This window comes from Ammodytes marinus (genome assembly GCF_949987685.1).
Source record: "Ammodytes marinus genome assembly, chromosome: 3".
Classification (NCBI taxonomy): domain Eukaryota; kingdom Metazoa; phylum Chordata; class Actinopteri; order Uranoscopiformes; family Ammodytidae; genus Ammodytes; species Ammodytes marinus.
In genome coordinates this window covers 16,106,394-16,121,544 of record NC_137232.1, presented here as the reverse complement: position 1 = coordinate 16,121,544, position 15,151 = coordinate 16,106,394, and the positions used below count along the sequence as shown (strand labels likewise).

At 40.9% G+C, this 15,151-nt stretch overlaps 3 protein-coding genes across 4 annotated transcripts; 1 reads left to right on the top strand and 2 right to left on the bottom strand.

The window, feature by feature from the left end:
• Positions 1–1,652: 1,652 nt before the first annotated feature.
• Positions 1,653–3,718, top strand: LOC307270696 (uncharacterized protein). Its single transcript, XM_080053510.1, has 2 exons — positions 1,653–1,927; positions 2,320–3,718. The coding sequence occupies exons 1-2, from the start codon at positions 1,694–1,696 to the stop codon at positions 3,331–3,333; spliced, it is 1,248 nt and encodes a 415-aa protein (XP_079909636.1). The 5' UTR covers positions 1,653–1,693; the 3' UTR covers positions 3,334–3,718.
• Positions 3,719–4,409: 691 nt separating this feature from the next.
• LOC307248527 (uncharacterized protein) lies at positions 4,410–11,155 on the bottom strand. The gene is made up of 7 exons (XM_080024935.1): positions 11,132–11,155; positions 10,551–10,575; positions 10,172–10,350; positions 9,906–10,056; positions 9,584–9,820; positions 9,139–9,225; positions 4,410–4,884 (listed from the first exon to the last, which is right to left on the bottom strand). The coding sequence occupies exons 2-7, from the start codon at positions 10,570–10,572 to the stop codon at positions 4,586–4,588; spliced, it is 975 nt and encodes a 324-aa protein (XP_079881061.1). The 5' UTR covers positions 10,573–10,575; positions 11,132–11,155; the 3' UTR covers positions 4,410–4,585.
• A 1,047-nt stretch (positions 11,156–12,202) lies between these two features.
• Positions 12,203–14,976, bottom strand: LOC307271381 (uncharacterized protein). 2 transcript variants are annotated; one of them, XM_080053811.1, is made up of 3 exons: positions 14,516–14,976; positions 13,310–13,396; positions 12,203–12,695 (listed from the first exon to the last, which is right to left on the bottom strand). In XM_080053811.1, the coding sequence occupies exons 1-3, from the start codon at positions 14,892–14,894 to the stop codon at positions 12,397–12,399; spliced, it is 765 nt and encodes a 254-aa protein (XP_079909937.1). In that variant the 5' UTR covers positions 14,895–14,976; the 3' UTR covers positions 12,203–12,396. The 2 variants fall into 2 exon arrangements, with proteins under 2 accessions (XP_079909937.1, XP_079909938.1); XM_080053812.1 differs by lacking the exon at positions 14,516–14,976 and adding an exon at positions 13,594–14,087.
• Between the last annotated feature and the right edge of the window lie 175 nt (positions 14,977–15,151).

Below are 15,151 nucleotides of genomic sequence, written 5' to 3'. Positions count from 1 at the left end.
TTACAGAGGACTTAGTGATAGCATTGAGCTGGGGGGCTATCCCCCAAAAGGCTGTTAGTACATGCTCACACACAGTCTTATATCGGTGTGGGGGGAGTATCAGGTGTATTAATATCTGCAAATAGACATATCGTTCCATTACTTGTGCAACACTAAGTTGAACACACGTCCATCTAGGGATGTTCTACCTCTTCCTTGTGACCCCAACTTTAGACTATCTGCTCGGCAACTCTTGATGAATGGAGACTATTTAAATCTACCACAGTATCTCGGCTCTCCTTGTATCTTTTATCATCGAGGTCAGAGTTTACATATACAAACATTGACGGTTTAAGGATAGCGATTACATAACAGTTTGTCTAATGGTAAAGGTAGCCTTGAACTTTGAACGTATTCAGTGAAATGGAAAGAAAAAGCAGAATCATCGGTTGCTGTTTCAGATTTTCTACATTTTCATCGTCGCTATTTTAAAATTGTGTTTAAATTACCTCAGTTTTTAACATTTTTGTTCACATCCATTAGGGCTGTCATTACGATCAAGCCTCAGGTCAAGCAGAAGATTGTCTGTGACTTCCTCTTTTGGATCTTTTACTCCTGCAAAAATAAGAAAAAAAAGTTGGCATTTATAAATATCTATATGTATGTGTATGCCTGTGTGTGTATATAAATGTATATTACGATGTTAGAGTTACAAAACACACTTCCAATCTACTTCCATTCAAAGCAGTGAGACTTTAGAAGATGGTGCATCACACCTACCTTGGCAAGTTTCCACTGTGAGACATTAGAGTCAAACCAAGAAAGAGGAATCCCAAAAAAGCAGCCAGAATGATCCAGAATATTATAACTATTGAGTCTTGAAAGGGAAGAGCAAATGTGCCGTTATCTTAATATGACACAAGAAGGCAAATACAATCATTCTATTCAGTGTTAAGACTTACATTTATTGTATTTCAGCTTGCTCTCATCCACAATCAAAGGATCAAGGTAATCATAATAATATTCCCATTCATAGGGTGCAGCACTGGTCGAGTTTGCCACTACAGCCATTGTGTCCTTTTCAGGGAGAAGTAAGGTTGTCTCATTCCAAAAAAGTGGTGGAGAAAAATGATGGCTTTTTCACCATGATAAAAACTAAATTGCTGACGTTTCTTAGAGCTGTAAAAAGTATAGGTGTTGTGTATTTCAACAAGCATAGAGAAAAATCCCCCCAAGCTTCATGCTGTCTGCTGGACTCCAGTTCTAATAATTTTTGCCAGCTCTGGACTGTATATTTCAACAGTGGCATGCAATGTGCAGGTTTGGCCACAGGACTACACGATAGAGCCATTCAACATTACAATTGGGAAGGATAACAAAGTCAATGAAAATACTAATGTTAAATACCTACTAGCACTGTGTTTGCAATTAGTATGGGGCTGTGATTACGTGCATCTTTTACGCCATAAATATGATAGAAAATTAAGATTTTAACTTATTTTATTTTAATATTTGATGGATCTTTCATAGTAGTAAATTTCAAAAGTCATTGTACCACACACTCCAGTACACCAGAGGGCGCCAGTGTGTAATCAGCGCAAAGTTGCGCTGATTACATTGTTCATGCTCTTGGTTACCCATTTCCCTCGTTTCCGACGTGTCTAGTAAGTAAACCTTAACCCGAGCCCCCTAAATGGCTCTGCGGTAAACAACTATGGAAGAAGCGGATTTGTGGGGAGGGTTGTTTGTCTCGGTTATCGCATGGTGGAGAGCCAGACAGTTACAGGACAGACAAACCGAGGCTCGACAAAAGGAGCGCCGCCTGAAGCTGAGGAGAGCTCGGCGTCTGCGTATGAAGAAACTCCACCAAACATGGAAGATGAGGGACAAAGTCTGCAAACAGAATCAACTGCATCGCTTCCGTGCTCATGACAAATGGATGAAAGCGGTATGAGCACACACACATGACTACGATTTGTTTTACTTGACAATACTTCCATAACTTTGTTTGTGACTGCCCACTAAGTACATCTCTATAATTTGCAAGACAATTGCATTGGACATCCATGATTAACGTCATGGATGGTCGGTCATGTGTTTACCACCTTATCAAACACATGTATCATGGTAAGAGCCTTATTTTGTGCGTGAATTCGTCATTATTAAAAATGACTTGCTAGCTTGATTTCTGTTATTACTTTGATTATAAGACATCAGCCAGATTGTTCATTTTCTATTATCATCCATCCCCATATATAATGACACTATAAGCTGTTCAAGGTGTGTGTATTCTTTGTAATTTCCTGTGCTATTTCTTTGCTTGTTTTCAATTCCAACCAGGCAACACATCGCTTCTTGAGCGGTCGCTTGCAACGCAGAGCCAAAGTGTGGTTCTACCCTCGGTCCAGCAACTGGTGGGAGACCACAGCGGCTGCCTTCACAGATGAGGAGTGGCTGAGGCATTTCAGTGTATCAAGAAAGACTTTCAACTACATCTGCACAGCGCTGGAGCCACAGTTGAAGAGGCAGGACACCCTTTTTCGCCTGTGCATCCCCCTTCAAAAGAGAGTGGCTCTGCCTATCTATAAACTGGCTCAACACCACTGTGACTACAAAACATTGGGAAACCTCTTCGCTGTGGGGGCGGCGTCTGTATGCCACTGTTTGCATGACTTCTGCACGGCAGTCATTCAAGTTCTCAAACCGCAGCTTGTTGAGGCCCCAAACGACTGTGAGCTTGTCAGAATGGCAGACTTTTTCTACCACACATATGGGATTCCTCAGTGCATTGGTGTAGTGCACGGTATGCGCATTCCCATCATCAGACCACCACACTACTATTCTGAGCAACCTAGCAGAGACAGTTATCTTGCTATCGTATTACAAGCCGTATCGGATGGCAAAGGCATGTTCTGGGACTTAAACATGACGTCCCCAACGTGGGTGACGGATTCCAGCGCACTTACAGAGTCTTGGGCATGCGAGGATTTCCCCATCAGGATGCAAAACCTCTGTGGAAGTGATGGGGGCCTCTTCATTCTCGGTGATGCAGGGTGTCCTTCTGACAACTGGCTCCTCAAACCGTACACCAACACAAGCTGGCTGACTCCAGAACAAGAGCTGTTCAATACTCAGATCGGGCAAGCGCACAGTGTAGCACAGTATGCCTTTGAGAGGTTGAAGGGCAGGTGGAGGTGCCTGAACAAGCGTAACGACTGCACCGTGGAGATTGTCAAGGACATGGTGGAGACGTGCTGTGTGCTTCATAATCTCTGTGAGAAAAACGAGGATACATTTCTGCCAGAATGGATCGTTCACGATGAGCCAATTGTTAACGGAACCGCAAATGAGTAGTGAAACAGACTCGTTTATAACACAACTGTTTTTAAAGAATGATGCCAAATATAATCTCATCACTTTTTGTTACAGTTTGTCGTTACTGAGTTTTGTGAATGTGTTTTATATATGAGCCAATTTAAAGACAATTTTTTTTGTATATTTTGTTCAAATTCAAGTAACTACGGCGGATGCCACTTTGTTGGTCAATTGAGTAAATTAGAATTGATGAATAACAGTTTACTATGTATAATTCTGACAGAAAGAGCTACTGTTCTTCTGGCTTAAAAAATGTGTACTTTTTTTTATGAATCCCTCTTTTTTGTAAAAAGAAAAGTTTAAAAATAAAAGCTGTTGCATAAAGTAATGTGTGACTATGCAAAATTATACATTTGATACAGAATCATAAGACTCATGTAAGACTAGTATGACTTACAAACTGTCACTTAGGACAATATCTGTGTGATATATAAACCAAAACAATGTTTGAAGCTGTGGGTTGTGCATTGAATACTCATTTATAAAATGAACAAGAATACACATTTTCATCGCCACACTTACATAAAAACGATAACATAAAATAGAAATGTGATAGCTAGAGATGACCTGTTATAATCATGTATCATTTTTTTTTTTTAAGATATTTTTTTTGGCATTTTTATGCTTTATTGACAGTGTTAAGAGACAGAGTTGAAATGGGGCAGAGAGGGGAGTGAGTGACATGACATGCAGAGAACGACAGCGGGCAGGAATCGAACTGCTGGGCCAAGCCCGGGGGGACGCCCTACCAACTGAGCTAAGGGCGCCCCCTTAATCATGTATAATTATGTGTTTTTCTAATTTCGTGATACATTTTTAAGACAGGTACAGGTGGAAGATGTTTGAGGTGACCTTGTGAAGCAAAGGTCAAACAATGCCTTGAGTGAACATGGCCACCCTGTGTTGTCTACAGGGAAAGTACTGTAATACCTGATGACAAACTGCCTGTTCTCCGTCACATGTGTACCACATAATGAATCTTGCTTTAAAGCAACAAAGACTACTGAGAATCAGAATGTTGTAATTTTTTATTAGGTTACCAACTATCATCTGCACTAAACAAACAGATATTTCAGTTTCCACAACATTAAACAGAAAACATCAGTCCATTGCTACTCTTCTGTAGCAGGATTATGGTATGTTTGTAGTTACAAAGTAAAAAAAAAATATACTGTACATCCATGGCTATCAAAAATGTGCCATTCATAAAACACCCTAACGGCTTATGTCCTTACGAAGTAGCGGGGTCCTTTGCAATGATCTTTGCAATTTGCATTAGGCAAGAGGTGAGCTGTGCAGTGTCTTTGCTTCGAGCCTCCATCTCCTCACGTCTGAGCTTCTCTTCTCGTTCTGCTTCTTCTCGGCGTAAGGTCATCTCCTGCTTCATCTCCTCTCTCCTCAGCTCGGCCTCGCGCTCCCACTCTCCCCTCCTCTGCTCCGTCTCCTTCTCCAGCCACTGCATGTGGCACTCGGACATAGCGCTGAGAAACTCCTTAGTCGTGTCATTGTCAGGCCTCCGTTTGAGACTCTCTGCAAGGACAGAGCAACCGTCAAACATCTGCATCAATTCAGCTGCCATTTGATTTGATAAAATAAGGTTCCCAATTAATTTGATCAGAGAATAATATGAATGGTCAAAACTGTGAACCTGATGCAAATACTGCATTAACCTCTTTATTAAAAAAAAGGCCAACCAATGTAGTTTTATTAAAAAGGTGGAGAAAGCGTCTCTAGAGAAAGCTTTTGTCAAATTCCCTTCTAGTCAAAATCAGTTCATATTTTCTCACGCTACCCGTCGGTTCTGTGGGCGCTGAAAAAAAATCCAGTGTTAATTCACAGCCTAGGCTGTGGGCCCAGTTGTTTATACCCGTTTACAGAGCCTAGGGTGTGTATTAGCACAGGATTTATTTTCAATGATAATGACAACAAGCATTCTCCAGAAAGACTCCACCTTCAAGGGGATCAGGAAATGGTGTGCCTATTTGACTTTATTATATAGTATTGCAGCAAATCTCAAAACAAAAATAGCATTTTTTAGCAATTATCAGCTTTGTCATAAACAAGAGGTGCTCCGCTGCTGCATAAAGTGTAGGCAACACTAGGGTTCGAACCATAGATAGTAAATAATGGTTTGAACTTACCAGGTCTGGGGCCTCATTTATAAAGCTTGCGTACGCCCAGAAGAGGGCGCACGCCAATTTCTAAGCAAATATTGGGATTTATAAAAACCAAACTTGACGGGAGATGTGCGGTCCTCCACGCAAACTCTGACCCATGCGTACGCACAGAAAGTGGAGAAAGGAGAAACGGCGACTCCGTCGGCACATGTATGAAGTGCGAGAACGAATGTGTTTGTGTAAAATGTATCCAGATAGGCCTATTATAAGCCATGTAGGTCTATCATATATTGGGAGTTCCTTTGCAAAACGGATGAAGCCATTCTTACAACTAATGAACAAATGCCTCCACGGATTTTTCCATGGAGTGATACCAACAAAAACAAAACGAATTAGGATCTTAAATAGCCTACAAACGGAGACATATGAGTGCAAATAAAAACAAAATAGCAACGTTCGAATAAGCTCTGCAGTTATTAAAGAATAACCTATCTGCATGTTGTGGAATTAATTCTGATAATATTGAGGTGGAATACAGCCTATTACTTTTACACTGACGCTGTTCTCGATGCCTCAGTCAGGCAGACAGGAGTGCACCTTTTCATACACTAATGATAAGCCTACTGTACATCACATAGGCTACTGTGATTTTTTTCACGGCTTTTAGTCCGTTTTATCTATGTGTTTTTCTTTGTGTTTAAGCACGTCGCAATTGTGTTTTGAAAGGGACTGTGAAGTTTATTATTAACCCTCCGCCGCCCGTCACTGCCCCGGGATGAATTCTCCGAATCTGTATCTCATGGGGGGTCTCAGTGCCCCCCGCTCGTGGCACAAACACTGTTGTGTGAGGATATGCACTTGTTTGCGTCCACTTTTATGTCGGATCACTTCTTTTTATTTCGGCCACAGCGTTCACAGAGATCGCCACAGGCTGCACTCTATCGCCTTTACGCTCACACTGCCACCAAACTATATTTTCCCTGTTCGCCACTTCTCCAACGGGTACTTCGGGGTGACCGCAGTGATCCACACCGTGTGGAGTTTATTTTTCCATTTCCCTTTCAGTCGGCGATTGCCACTACCGCCTTCATGCACTCAGTAAATGATATTAATTCGGGCGTGTCGATGACTATGTATGGGTAAATATGGGCGGTACGTGAAGCCCGCAAAGGCTGCGCCACATTTAGAGTAGATTGTGATTTATAAAGGGAAACAGGCGTAGGACGTGAGTGCGCACTGTTTTATAAATCCGAATATTTTTGTTCGCACGTACATCCTACATTTCTTCCGTACGCCAGCTTCCACGTGAATCCCACGCAAAGCTTTATAAATGAGGCCCCTGATCCTACTACGAAATACAGGATGCTGTCCGACCCTTCTGATTGGAGATGGCACGCTGCTCTCTGTTGTCTTTGGTTTCTCTGTTTGATAAGAATACAAATGCATTTCGTTAAACAAATAAAAACTTCGGTGCTACAGATTCATTTTATGAAAGTGTATACCTATCCTTCTTGCTCAACAGATTTAAGGGGCATGATGAAGCATGGTGGCGCTCAATGTTTTACAATTATGCATTTACAGTCTCAGAGCACACAATTTTTTCTGACCAAACAAGCCAGTGTCCAAAGGTTTACCTATTGGCTGGGTAAACCTGCTGCTCGGAAATCTAAATTTCAAATGTCGACAGGGGTAAAGGCCTACTGTATTTGTTGAAGATTCAATTAATATTTAATAACTTATCAAATTTAACAGGCGTAGGAATACACCATAACATATATGTAACGTTTATTGCATAAGTGTTGGTTTGTAGTTAGCTGCTAAACGTATTGAATGAAAGAAACCTTGAGTAGCCTATGTGATTTTTCTTTTTCTTATTTAAATAACATTTTAATAAACATTTATTTTTTCCACTACATCTGTGGACTATTAAAGCTTATATTAAGCTTTTAATCGCCACATTTACATAAAAACTATAACATAAAATAGAAATGTGATGCTCTTTTCTTTTGTTGAAAGTAAAAATATTTGTATAAATGTCATGACTGCCTGTTCTCCATCACATGTGTACCACTGATAATTAATCTTGCTTTAAAGCAACAAAGACTACTGAGAATCAGAATGTTGTAATTTTTTATTAGGTTACCAACTATCATCTGCACTAAAGAAACAGATATTTCAGTTTCCACATTCGATTTGATAAAATAAGGTTCCCAATTAATTTGATCAGAGAATGAATTAATTAATACTTTATTCTGGACTCAAAGTTCCATATAAAAAGACAATACAAATACATGACAACACAAATTAAAATACATACAAGCATCGATTCTAATGTTTCCACAACCCAGAGGAGAACCTTGTATCACTCTGTTTAGTGTCAGTGAGTGCAATTATTAGTTTGTTTTTTGACTCTAGAAGTCGACACATACATGTGTAAATTAAATTCCTCAACACAGCATGAAAGGTGGGGACATTACTAGTCACAAACAAAGAGCTAGCACTTGTCCATCTTGGAAGCTTAAGGAGGATCCTAAACGCATCATTATACGCTACCTGTAACTTTTTCAGTTTTGCTGTTCTATATTTACACCAGAGGTGAGTTGTGTAAGTTTCACATCATCCGTGCACATATGGAATTTGCGTGCCAACATATTGGCCTGTGCTTAAAGCTTACAGCACTGGCGCTGGACATCATCATCATCACATAGATCATCAGTGATGATGTGACCTAAATACCGTACCTTCCTAACCACCTCTAGAGTACGGTCAGACAGTAAGAATTAAGGAAACTTTTGCTTAACGCTCTTCTTAGGATTGAATTTAATGTCATATTGAACTCCGTAGCTAGAGCACACTTTGAGCAGTTGCTGTAGCCCAGCACTATATGGAGACATGATGACCAAATCATCAGCGTATATGAGGTGGTTGATAATACTCTCTCCCACCATACATCCAGTCTTACATTCTCTAAGCTTCTTAGAAAGATTATCTATATACACATTGAAGAAGACAGGTGACAAGATGCCACCTTGTCTCACCCCGTTAGTGACTTGAAAGGGTGCAGATAAACTAATGCCCCATCTAATTTGCATGGTTTGTTGTGTGTACCAGAACTGCAACACCCATTAATATTATTCTCAAAAGAGAATAATATGAATGGTCAAAACTGTGAACCTGATGCAAATACTGAATTAACCTAAAATAAAAAGGCCAACTAATGTAGTTTTATTAAAAAGGTGGAGAAAGTGTTTCTAGAGAAAGCTTTTGTCAAATTCACTTCTAGTCAAAATCAGTTCATATTTTCTCACGACCCCGCTACCCGTCGGTTCTGTGGGCGCTGAAAAAAAATCCAGAGTTAATTCACAGCCTAGGCTGTGGGCCCAGTTGTTTATACCCGTTTACAGAGCCTAGGGTGTGTATTAGCACAGGATTTCTTTTCAATCATGTTGACTACAAGCATTCTCCAGAAAGACCCCACCTTCAAGGGGATCAGGAAATGGTGTGCCTATTTGACTTTATATAGTATTGCAGCAAATCACAAAACAAAAAAAATGCATTTTATAGCAATTATCAGCTTTGTCATAAACAAGAGGTGCTCCGCTGCCGCATAAAGTGTAGGCAACACTAGGGTTCGAACCATAGATAGTAAATAATGGTTTGAACTTACCAGGTCTGATCCTACTACGAAATACAGGATGCTGTCCAACCCTTCTGATTGGAGATGGCACGCTGCTCTCTGTTGTCTTTGGTTTCTCTGTTTGATAAGAATACAAATGCATTTCGTTAAACAAATAAAAACTTCGGTGCTACAGATTCATTTTATGAAAGTGTATATCTATCCTTCTTGCTCAACAGATTTAAGGTGCATGATGAAGCATGGTGGCGCTCAATGTTTTACAATTATGCATTTACAGTCTCATAGCACATGTCTTTTTCTGACCAAACAAGCCAGTGTCCAAAGGTTTACCTATTGGCTGGGGGGCCTGATTTAAAAAATCTGTCCTTTGTTAACGTCTCAAGGAGGTTGGTGTGTTTTCTCCTGCAGTGTGTTTTGAAGTTTCTTTTGTTTAAAATCAACTTGCAATGAGGACAGCAGAATTTATTTTGCTCACTTGATGCTTTAGTGGCCGTGGAACATTCTGCAGTAGCCAATGGGTGCTGAGGGGGGGCCACAGGGAGCTGAGCGGGGGCCACAAAGTGCTGTGCAGGGGCTGCAGCTTGCACCTCCTCCTGGTGTATTTGTAGGTGCCTTACCAATTGCAATCGATTTCTGAGTGTTGCTGCACAATAGCAACAATGAAAATGTGTTGCCGTCCGACAACTTAATCCGCACTTGATTATTGTGAACTCTGTAAGAGAGGAATTAAGGGAGTAAGATTCATACTTGTGAAAAAATACAAAGTAATTCATTTGTGTAATATTTTAGATAAGCACCTTTGTGTTTCACTGACGAATGGCCTTGTACATGGTAGTCAACCTTATATTTTGCACCCACGTATTTACAGAAGGGACAGTGGAACAGTTCACTGTTGGTGATGTTATTAATGTTTGGTGCATCACCATCCAAAAGTATACTAATGTGTCTCTATATATCAGAGGGGAAAAGAATAAACATTAAAAAGGCACAGCATCACTTAAACCCCTGCTAAAACATAACTTTTACTGTCTGAAATTGACACTGAAATTTTTATCTCTTTTACCACATTGACATCATCAGGGATGGCCTCAGGAAGAGGAAGTAAATCAGCCTGAGCTTGACCATGGAGAGCATGAGAGGCCTCCAGCCCAGGATGTGGGGCTCCATGTAGTGGGACACCTGTCACGCACATACACACACGCACGCACATGTACGAAGGCAACACAAGGTCAATCAAAGTAGCTGTGGGTAACAAATGGACACAAATAATGAATAAAGGAATGTATTTCATTACATTTATTTTGATCATTGTCAACGCAGAATTCCAATTTCAAAATGGAATGCACTATGCAAAGAGTAAGGCCATGCATTAGATGTTGATATTGGAATCCTGTTATTATGCCTTATCATACTCTAATTCAAGTGAATGATTTATTGATTACCTTCTTTATTTCTTTCAGACATACTCTAGGGTAGAAACACACACAAATATAGCACATTAATTACTGTTTTTATTTATTTATTTATCATTCTTTCGGACAATTCCACACAATACACAATTTTCTCTTGCAAATATTCAAGGAGTTGCAAGGAGTTCTTAAAAAAAACTGTTTTGGTAACTGGTTTTGTAATGTGTGTGTGTTATGTGGTGCAATGTCGTGGTGCAGTGTGCGTGTGCGAGCTGTGGTAGGATGTAGATAAAATATACAAATTTGTATCTGGAGGGGAAAAGCAAAATTTAAATCAGGTTTCAATGTTTCACGAAACATATTTTACCAATGTGGTTTAGATAATATTACCATGATAAGCCCAGCATATTGGAGTTTATTTAATTGTCGTCACATGTGGACGCCATGCACGAAAGGGTTCAAAAAAGCTGAAAAACACTGCCTAAATGCTATTATTCAAACGACCTCATGACATAAACATGAGACCTATGCATGTTACTTGCATGAATATTTTAATGATCAACTTGTTGATCTATCCATAATGTAGGCTACACGAACAGAGAGCGGCAACTTACCTCTTGGCAGAAAAGCGCGCAGTATTATGGACTCAGACGGAAATACGTTCTCCCGCTTTCTGCTTAAACGTTTAGACGGTTTAGACCAGCCTGTAGCTACACGAAGTGAGGAGCCTGCACGATATGAGGTGCGCGTGCGCAAAATGGCCGCCATCTTTGACAGCCCGCTTAGCCCAAAGTGTTTTGGAGAGCCCAGACTGCACTAAAAACAGACTGTAACTCGCTCAATTCTGAACCGATTTTCATGAAATGTAGTTTGTTATGAAGATATAACAATTAATCATGATACTGATTTCGTGTTGGAATTAAATTCAGTTACGGGGCCGCTGACCCACGGACTTTGTGTGTGTGCTCACGGGGAACTTTAGGAGGGGCGGGGGTGAGGACGCCGACGTGCGTTGCCTAGGTGACTGCGGCCTTTCCAAGATGGCGGCCGTTCTGCGCATGCGGTCCTCATATCGTGCAGGCTCCTCAGATCGTGTAGTGACACCCACACAGCCCACATTTAGGGAAAATGTAAGCTCCTCCTCGATCTGCAGTCAGGTACTCGGGCTAGTAGCACCAGCACACAGACAAGTTGCGTTCAAATGCTAGTCGGAAATCTAAATTTCAAAGGTCGACAGGGGTAAAGGCCTACTGTATTTGTTGAAGATTCAATTAATATTTAATAACTTATCAAATGTAACAAGTGTAGGAATACATCATAACATATATGTAACGTTTATTTCATAAGTGTTGGTTTGTAGTTAGCTGCTAAACGTAGGCTATTGAATGAAAGAAACCTTGAGTAGCCCATGTGATTTTTCTTTTTCTTATTTAAATAACATTTTAGCAAACATTTAGTTTTTCCACTACAGCTGTGGACTATTAAAGCTTATATTAAGCTTTTAATTGCCACATTTACATAAAAACTATAACATAAAATAGAAATGTGATGCTCTTTTCTTTTGTTGAAAGTAAAAATATTTGTATAAATGTCATGACTGCCTGTACTGCGTCACATGTTGATGTCTTGCTTTAAAGCAACAAAGACTACTGAGAATCAGAATGTTGTAATTTTTTATTAGGTTACCAACTATCATCTGCACTAAACAAACAGATATTTCAGTTTCCACAACATTAAACAGAAAACATCAGTCCATTGCTACTCTTCTGTAGCAGGATTATGGTATGTTTGTAGTTACAAAGTAAAAAAAAAAAAAATACTGTACATCCATGGCTATCAAAAATGTGCCATTCATAAAACACCCTAACGGCTTATGTCCTTACGAAGTAGCGGGGTCCTTTGCAATGATCTTTGCAATTTGCATTAGGCAAGAGGTGAGCTGTGCAGTGTCTTTGCTTCGAGCCTCCATCTCCTCACGTCTGAGCTTCTCTTCTCGTTCTGCTTCTTCTCGGCGTAAGGTCATCTCCTGCTTCATCTCCTCTCTCCTCAGCTCGGCCTCGCGCTCCCACTCTCCCCTCCTCTGCTCCGTCTCCTTCTCCAGCCACTGCATGTGGCACTCGGACATAGCGCTGAGAAACTCCTTAGTCGTGTCATTGTCAGGCCTCCGTTTGAGACTCTCTGCAAGGACAGAGCAACCGTCAAACATCTGCATCAATTCAGCTGCCATTTGATTTGATAAAATAAGGTTCCCAATTAATTTGATCAGAGAATAATATGAATGGTCAAAACTGTGAACCTGATGCAAATACTGAATTAACCTCTTTATATAAAAAAAGGCCAACAAATATATTTTTATTAAAAAGGTGGAGAAAGCGTCTCTAGAGAAAGCTTTTGTCAAATTCCCTTCTAGTCAAAATCAGTTCATATTTTCTCACGACCCCGCTACCCATCGGTTCTGTGGGCGCTGAAAAAAAATCCAGAGTTAATTCACAGCCTAGGCTGTGGGCCCAGTTGTTTATACCCGTTTACAGAGCCTAGGGTGTGTATTAGCACAGGATTTCTTTTCAATTACATTGACAACAAGCATTCTCCAGAAAGACCCCACCTTCAAGGGGATCAGGAAATGGTGTGCCTATTTGACTTTATATAGTATTGCAGCAAATCTCAAAACAAAAATAGCATTGTTTAGCAATTATCAGCTTTGTCATAAACAAGAGGTGCTCCGCTGCCGCATAAAGTGTAGGCAACACTAGGGTTCGAACCATAGATAGTAAATAATGGTTTGAACTTACCAGGTCTGATCCTACTACGAAATACAGGATGCTGGGCGACCCTTCTGATTGGAGATGGCACGCTGCTCTCTGTTGTCTTTGGTTTCTCTGTTTGATAAGAATACAAATGCATTTCGTTAAACAAATAAAAACTCCGGTGCTACAGATTCATTCTATCCTTCTTGCTCAACAGATTTAAGGTGCATGATGAAGCATGGTGGCGCTCAATGTTTTACAATTATGCATTTACAGTCTCAGAGCACACGTTTTTTTCTGACCAAACAAGCCAGTGTCCAAAGGTTTACCTATTGGCTGGGGGGCCTGGGGCAAAGTTGTTTTAATGCATTCAGGGGATTCACTGGTCTCCTGTTGACCCTCTGGTGATTCTCGTCGTCGTCTGAGGACACTGTCCATTTCGTCAAAATAAGGGAATTTCGTTCGCCCTTTAGTCTTATGCAAATGCCTCATCTTTTTTAGTTTATCTCTTACTTGGGTGGTTGTGCGCATGATACCTAACTTTGCCAACTCATCTACCATGTACTTAATAATCTTTTCGTTCTTATGAACGCTCTCCAGTTGTTGCTGCACATTATCGTCGGACCATACATTTAACAGGGCCCTAGTTTCACTCATAGTCCAAAATACCGGTACTCTTTCGTTCATTGTGAAGGCTCGCCTAAAAAGCCCCCGAGATGGCCCGCTTGGAGTCCGTTTAAGATCCTGTTGAAAAGTGAAACGACGTCAAGTACTCGAATAGCACCAGTTTGTTAGTGGAAATGGTCGCACGGCCCGGGCACGAGCTAGCACCAGGGCTAGTAGTAGCACCAGCACACAGACAAGTTGCGTTCAAATGCTGCTCGGAAATCTAAATTTCAAAGGTCGACAGGGGTAAAGGCCTGCTGTATTTGTTGAAGATTCAATTAAAATGTAATAACTTATCAAATTTAACAGGTGTAGGAATACATCATAACATATATGTAACGTTTATTTCATCTTGTTTTGGTTAGTTACAGAATTAAGTGTTTAGTGAATAGTTGTGTTTTTCCAGCCAGTGGGCGCTGTTGAGGCAGCTGACAGTTCTTGGGTAGAGAGCGAGAACATTAAACGAAGGAAGAAGAAGATAGTTGACCGAAGAGCTTAGACCAATAGGAGAGAGGAGCGGTGTTACTCTTCAGTTATGACACATACGTCGCTTACACTGACTACCACCACACACACACATCATACCGATAGTCTCCACGGCTTCCTGCAGAGAGGAGGTTGCCGTGCTGGTCTCACGGTCCTCTGGTATTCCCTTTATTGGCGGCCTGTGTCCATAGATCGCGTCCATCATGTCGAACCACTTCCACGCCTTTCTGTAGCCGTCCTCGCTATTGTCGTGGGCCTTTATTTTCCTGTATTCGCTGCGGAGCTTCTTACTCTTTAGGCGACACTGCTCGGTGGATTTCAAATATCCCGCAGCCGCCATTCTCTGAGAGACTAGCTGAAAAATCCTCTCATTCCTAACAGATCCAGCCAGCTCCCTTTGCACCTCTTCCTCTCCAAAGAGGCAGAGAAATGTTTCCACCTCCCGATTCTCCCATATCGTACCTTTGCGGCCCGACATTTTCTTTCCTAAAAGAAAGTTCTAAACTCTTACTAGGTTATTTATTGTGGTACCCTTTCCAACTTTGACTGTGGAAACAAAATAATTGGGTACCGTACCAAACCAAACCGATGTGTAAACGGGATACGGAAACTGCAACTTCTTTTTAGGTTAAATATTGGAGGTTCTCAAACAACGAAATGGGGCATTACCGCCACCAACTGGAATGGAGCGTAGTTCTTGATGTGTCTCAAACTATGGTCTCAAATCGGTTCTGC

Bases quoted from the DNA above. Each gene is read 5' to 3' on its own strand.
- LOC307270696 (XM_080053510.1), top strand. From the start codon at position 1,694: ATGGAAGAAGCGGATTTGTGGGGAGGGTTGTTTGTCTCGGTTATCGCA. The intron at 1,928-2,319 runs GTATGAGCACAC...AATTCCAACCAG, and splicing joins ATGACAAATGGATGAAAGCG to GCAACACATCGCTTCTTGAG.
- LOC307248527 (XM_080024935.1), bottom strand. From the start codon at position 10,572: ATGTCTGAAAGAAATAAAGAAG. The intron at 10,351-10,550 runs GTAATCAATAAA...TGTTACCCACAG, and splicing joins GTCTGAAAGAAATAAAGAAG to CTACTTTGATTGACCTTGTG. The intron at 9,821-9,905 runs GTGCTTATCTAA...CCTCTCTTACAG, and splicing joins TTCGTCAGTGAAACACAAAG to AGTTCACAATAATCAAGTGC.
- LOC307271381 (XM_080053811.1), bottom strand. From the start codon at position 14,894: ATGTCGGGCCGCAAAGGTACGATATGGGAGAATCGGGAGGTGGAAACA. The intron at 13,397-14,515 runs GTATGATGTGTG...CTTATCAAACAG, and splicing joins GGAAGCCGTGGAGACTATCG to AGAAACCAAAGACAACAGAG. The intron at 12,696-13,309 runs GTAAGTTCAAAC...CTGTCCTTGCAG, and splicing joins TCGTAGTAGGATCAGACCTG to AGAGTCTCAAACGGAGGCCT.